Raw genomic sequence first — 6430 nt, 5'->3', positions numbered from 1 at the left:
GGAATTGTTGACCTGGTTTTAAAGGTCGCTCACATCGGCTGCGGAGGGAGCATGATCACCCAGTCATCCGGAACAGCTTGTGCTCTCATGCATGCTTCAGTGTTGCTCGCTCAAAACGAGCATAAAAAGCATTAAGCTCATCTGGTAGGCTCGCCGTCCACTGGGCAAACTATTCGGCGTGGTTTTCCTTTGTAGTCCATAGTAGTTTGCAAGCCCCTGCCAAATCTGACGAGCGTCAGAGCCGGTGTAGTAGGATTCAATCTTCGTCCAGTATTGACACTTTGCCTGTTTGATGGTCCGTCTGAGGGCATAGTGCGGGATTCTTATTTCTTATAAGCGTCCGGATTAGTGTCCCGCTCCTTGAAAGCGGCAGCTCTAGCCTTTAGCTCGGTGCGGATGTTGCCTGTAATCCATGGCTTCTGGTTGAGATATGTACGTACGGTCACTGTGGGGATGACGTCGTTGATGCACTTATTGATAAAGCCGATGACTGAGGTGGTACACTACTCAATGCAATTGGATGAATCCCTGAACATATTCCAGTCTGTGCTAGCAAAACAGTCCTGTAGATCAGCATGCGCATCATCTGATCACTTCCGTATTGAGCGAGTCACTGGTACTTCCTGCTTTAGTTTTTGCTTGTAAGCAGGAATCAGGGGGATAGAATTATGGTCAGATTTTCCAAATGGAGGGCGAGGGAGAACTTTGTATGCATCTCTGTGTGTGGAGTAAAGATGGTCTAGAGGTTTTTTTCCTCTGGTTGCACATGTGACATGCTGGTAGAAATGAGGTAAAAATGGATTTAATTTCGCCTGCATTAAAGTCCCCGGCCACCAGGAGAGCCGCTTCTGGATGAACATTTTCTTGGTTGCTTATGGCCTTATACAGCTCGCTGAGTGCCATCTTAATGCATGTTGATGATTTAATTCCTGTGCTGTTTGTAACTACCCTGGTAGGTTGACTGATAACCTGAACCAGGTTGCAGGCACTAGTTACAGTTTGAAGCTTTTTTTTTTGAGTTGGCAGCTTGATGAAAGCCAGACAATATTTAAAACACCCAGAAAATACACCTCTGTGTTGATATCACATACATTATCAAGCATTTCACACATGTTATCCAGATACTGACTGTTAGCACTTGCTGGTCTATAGCAGCTTCCCACCAGAATGGGCTTTAGGTGAGGAAGATGAACCTGTAGCCATATTACTTCAACAGTATTTAACATGAGATTCTCTGTAATCTTTACAGGAATGTGGTTCTGAATATAAACAGCAACACCTCCACCATTGGCATTTCTTTATTTTCTGTAAATGTTATAACCATGTATTGCTACCACTGTATCATCAAAGGTCTTATCTAAGTGAGTTTCAGAGATTGTCAGAATATGAATGTTTCGAGCACTTTTCTGAGATGCTTGCTTGTTTCCATTGTTTACTGGGAAGCTTAGCAGCAGTAGATGTGCTCATGTTATTTATTTTAGTGCAGGGTGAGCTGCTCACAGTGGACTTCCTCCTAGGCCACACCACCTCAGTGCTAACAGTATAAATCTGGTTCATAGGCACATGACTTCTGCATACAATAGCTGTAGGATCAGCAGAGGCATTCGGGGCAGTTAGAGGGACATAAATTAGGTTACTTACATTGTGTCGACCAACGCCCCCTGGGATAATGTACATTTGCTAAAGCATTATGAGGACTCAGCGACACAATGGTCGGGATGAACTGACCCCACGTGGACTATGATAGTATGTTCTGACGTAGTACATTCGGGAGCATCTTTACTAAAGTACTCGAGCTCCAGGATAGGACATTGCTTACCATGGAGCTGCCCAAAATCACGGCTGGCGAGAAGGACACGTAAAATCGGCCACTCCCATGCTTCACAGGATGGTGCAGGCCTCCGACATTAGGAGATGCCCCGCTTGATCTAGAGCAGGCACGGAAGGTTTCCGACGTCGACTTGGAAATCATATGGGGCTGNCAGGCTCCAGGGCAATGAAACTATTAGTTGTTTGTATCCGCTCCTCTCGTTGGGAATGTAGACCGCTTTACGGGAGGCCGTTATCTTCGGCTTCCATGGCTCGTGTATTGAAGTGAAACTGTTCCACGAAAATGCGCATATGAAAATCATAACTAGCACGCAGAATGGTAGAAATGATAAATTGTAGGCTTCCCCAAACTTGAAACTCACCCGCTGCCTTTGGAGTCAAAGAATTGCCTCCACGTTTTCCATGGTTGGATTTTGCCTATAGGCTACTTTGAAGCGAGGTAAGACACGCCTCGTAATATGAAATAAAACATTCACATTTCAAACAATTAAGTACGTTTTCAAAATGCATACTGCCTCCAGCTCGCATTGTAAAGTGGTGGGGTGAATGGCTGATATGCCTGTTGCCTGCACTTGAAAGGTGAATGGGAGACCCGCTTCAATTACCAGTTGAGAGGGAAAAAAATAGTAGCTATTTTTAAATCGTGAACTAATACTGTTTTGCATTTAGAATTGTTACACAATGAATGGGGTTCTAAAATAATGAATGGGGTTCTAAAAGAATGAATGGGGTTCTAAAAGAATGAATGGGGTTCTAAAAGAACATGTTCTACTCCAGCAGCAACCAGCCGTAGAGAAGCAGGAGAAATCCCTCTCAAAATGTGCTGTGCACGTGTGATAATTGTGTTGGAATAAATAAGATATATGATGACTAATGAAAACACACACAGGCCAATTTAATTCCAATAAATGATGCAAATGAACCTATAGACTGATAAGACATGATGGAAAAATGTATTTCCATAGACTGGTATTCCCATCAATGACTAAAAAGCATTATTTTGCAATGGGATTTTAAAAAATCCCGGTCATTTTGGCCGGCAACAGATTTATTAATCAACTATTCATTTTCTTTTTTTTTGGCCAAAAGCTAACATGAAAACCCTGCCGTTTGCTTTGCGTGCCTGTGTGTGTGTTCACGCACGTGTTGCATGCATGTGTGAACAGCCTTTCCGTACTCACAGGCTGGCCATGCTCTCCTGTTATTCTGGAGGGCCTGGTGAGAGAGAGAGGAACACGATCAGAAGGCCTTATCCCCCCCCCCCCCAATACATATTTTTTATTCATAAATCCCTGTCTAATGCTCATTCATATTCTCGTAGTGAAGCAGGAACTGGTGCGCAGGGTCACAGGAAGATCAGCACCACTGAGGTTGCCGTAATGGATGGTCTGTTCGATGTTCTCACCAACGGGTCTACCTGGTCATGTAGGGTTGACCCTCTGTTCTTTTTAATAACAGCAGATGTGAAGGGGATTAGGTTTAACATTATGGCTGAATGGGAACTTTACTGTTGCGATCAGTGAGGTCTGCCAGGGCACAGGCTGATTAATTATGGCTGAATGGGAACTTTACTGTTGTGATTTGTGAGGTCGGGACCAGGGCTATATGCTGATTAAACGTTGGCCTACAATTATCGCGACCCTGGGAATCTAATTAATCAAAATCGTCTGTTTAAACTGAGATATCTGTGTCTTCCCCCCCCCATGGGCCTCCGTCAATCACACCGTCTCCTGAATGGTGAACAGCTAGAGCGGTGGTTTGTAGACATGAGACAATCCCCCCCCCCCCAGACAAAAAAGTGTGTGCAGACGTCTTCTCACGAAAACATCTGCATTGTCCGGGCGGTTTGGCCTAAAAAAGTATCATGACCGATCTATTGAAAGATGAGAGTCTCACGAACACCATGTTGATCTCTGATTTGCTAGGATGCCCACAAGACTCACAAGAAAAGTCGACAGGAAGTAGACAGTATACTAGTATAGTATAGTGTCTAAAATAAGGGGATAAATAAATGTCTTATATCTCTCAGACATAGGACAGACACTTACATTTACATTTAAGTCATTTAGCAGACGCTCTTATCCAGAGCGACTTACTCAGAACAAACTTCATTTAGATTTTGTTTTGGACTATATTTTGTTCCATGTAGATAATCTGTTATTCAATGTGTTTCTATTGGCTAATAGCAGTAACAACAAATTAAAATGTTTCATCCAATCATTTTTTGTTGTTGTTGATACCCCTTAAGGGGTTTTAKATTTTTTTTTTTAAATAGATAAATGATCCTTGGGATGAACATCTTAAAACAATTCCCTATGTTATCATAGAACCCCCCCCTCCCCTTGTTGTGATCAGTGAGGTCTGACACGCTGATTAATTATGGCTGAATGGGAAGTTTACTTTTGTGATCAGTGAAGTCTGACATATGCTGAGTATGGATGCGTCGCGAATGGTCCCTGGTCAAAATTAGTGTTCTCCATTCGGGAGGCAGACTTAGTATTTGAACACAAGGTCTTTTAAAGAAAAATCCTGTCTACCTCCTGATCAAAACAGATATCTTGTTCACAATGGATCAAAGATAGTGTTGGAGTATACTCACTGAAACATTCATAACAAATTAATTCTAAAGCAGTCCAGTGTTTTTCTAATGAGAACATTAGGGGGTAACATTTTGCCTCACCCTCTCCCCTGCGTCTCCTTTAGACCCAGGATCCCCAGCCGTGCCTTGGAGGCCTCCCTCTGTCTGAAACACACAAACAGGAAGAGGTATCAGACACACCTCCCTCACCACAGCCAGGCTCACACTGCCTTGACCTTGACCATAGTAACATCTCTAGCTGACTGTAATGTTGACTTGACCATCAGTAACACATCTCTGCTATGTAATTTGACCTTGACCATAGTAACATCTCGCTATGTAATGTTGACCACCATTGAAAACATTGGAGTAACATGTCTGTCATGTCATGTTGAATTGACCTTGAGCCATGAAGTACATCCTGCTATGTAATGTTGACCACTTTGACCATAAGTAACATCTCTACTATGTTGATCCGTGACCTTGCCTATAGTAACTTCTTATATGTAATCTCTCTGGGCTTATGGTACTGTCTATGAGCGCCTTGACCTTTTTGGGACAATATGGCATCACCCAGCCATGGAGGTGCTGCCATAAGCTCCATGTTAATGTGTGGAAAAGCGGGCCTATGAAACCGGTGTAGCCATCATAAGTGCACTCTCGTGCGAGCGGGTGAGTTGCTTTTTAATTCTCTGCTGAGCCTCATTTACTTCTGATCGCCCTGGTGCTACGTGAACTATTCTCTACTACTGTGTGTTACATCGCTTGACCCTTGAGACCATCAGTAACAGATCGTTCATACTAATGTAACCGTCCACGCCTGATCTTCGACCATTAGGTATATACATCACTCTCATGACCATAATACCACGTGCCGAGAGCAGTAAATACTAGAGCAGGTGGTTGGTGATCACGTCTCGCGCCCTCGGAGAGTAGTCTGGGACTCCTGCTGGAGCCGCCGATGACCTTTTTGGTTCCGAGGGGGAGCTGGTGATTCTGTGACAGAAAACAGTTGCCGGACATTATTCATCGTTGATGGGCTACTTGGCTGTAGCTTCCTTAGAAGAGGAAACGGCAACTGATTAAGAGAACACACCGGTGGAGGACAGTTACCAACCTGTTTAGGCGAAACACTGCAGGGAACACACCTCAGGGACACACCGTGTTGGGGGGGACACCTGCAGGGACACACACCTGCAGGGACACACTGAAACAGACACACCTGCAGGGACACACACCTGCACGGGACACACACATGCAGGGACACAACCCTCAGGGACACACACCTGCAGGGACACACCCATGCACGGGACACACCACTGCAGGGACAACACACCTGCAGACACACACGCGGGAACACGGATACTATACACACATAAGAAGTTATACACTGGGGTCCAGGAGGCACAAGCGAGTGGACCGGAGAGGCCAGCTACGAAGTCAGGAAGGATTGGCGTAAGAGGGGTCTCTTCTGATTAAAACACAAAGAAAGAAAGCAGTGGCGGTGGTGATGTTTAATTTCTATTACAGCATATTGGATGACTGTCATTCATATTCCATTCATCCAGCTCAATGTAACAGCGGTAGGTTTGGCTACTACATGATACTCTCATTTGAAATCAATGTACCCAGAGGAGGACGGAAGCTAGCTGTCCATGGTGCTACCCTACAAGAGTGCTGTTGAGTCTACTGTAGAGTTTAATTGCAAAACAGTGAGTTTTAATCAATTATTTTGGTGACGTGAATATATTTAGTATAGTTTTATCTAAAAAGGAATTACTTTTTAAATGTTTACAATTTTTATTTCTATGAAATGTACTGAGGAAGATGGTCCTCCTCTTCCTCCTCTGAGAAGCCTCCACTGTTGTACCACTGCTGTAAATCCTCAATGGCGTTTCATTAAAGTTTGACCCAACACTTCCCCCTTGTAGTGTGTGTTGTGTCTGTCTCTGTGTGTGTGTGGTGTATTTGTGTGTGTGTGTGGGTGTTTGCTGGGGCAAACTGCTAGGGTAAACTGCTAGG

General features: G+C 44.2%; 1 protein-coding gene across 1 annotated transcript in view; it reads right to left on the bottom strand.

The window, feature by feature from the left end:
* The window catches only part of LOC111957855 (collagen alpha-1(XXVI) chain-like), a 30914-nt gene that overhangs the window by 9346 nt on the left and 15138 nt on the right, over window positions 1–6430 (bottom strand). Inside the window, exons 7-9 of the mRNA XM_070436991.1 lie at window positions 4494–4573; window positions 4368–4370; window positions 3012–3045 (exon numbers count right to left, since the gene is read on the bottom strand). Of these exons, the coding sequence (XP_070293092.1) occupies window positions 3012–3045; window positions 4368–4370; window positions 4494–4573 (117 nt within the window). The remainder of the gene's footprint in view (window positions 1–3011; window positions 3046–4367; window positions 4371–4493; window positions 4574–6430) is intronic.

This window comes from Salvelinus sp. IW2-2015, linkage group LG4p (genome assembly GCF_002910315.2).
Source record: "Salvelinus sp. IW2-2015 linkage group LG4p, ASM291031v2, whole genome shotgun sequence".
NCBI lineage: Eukaryota > Metazoa > Chordata > Actinopteri > Salmoniformes > Salmonidae > Salvelinus > Salvelinus sp. IW2-2015.
This window is presented reverse-complemented; position numbering and strand designations above follow the sequence as displayed.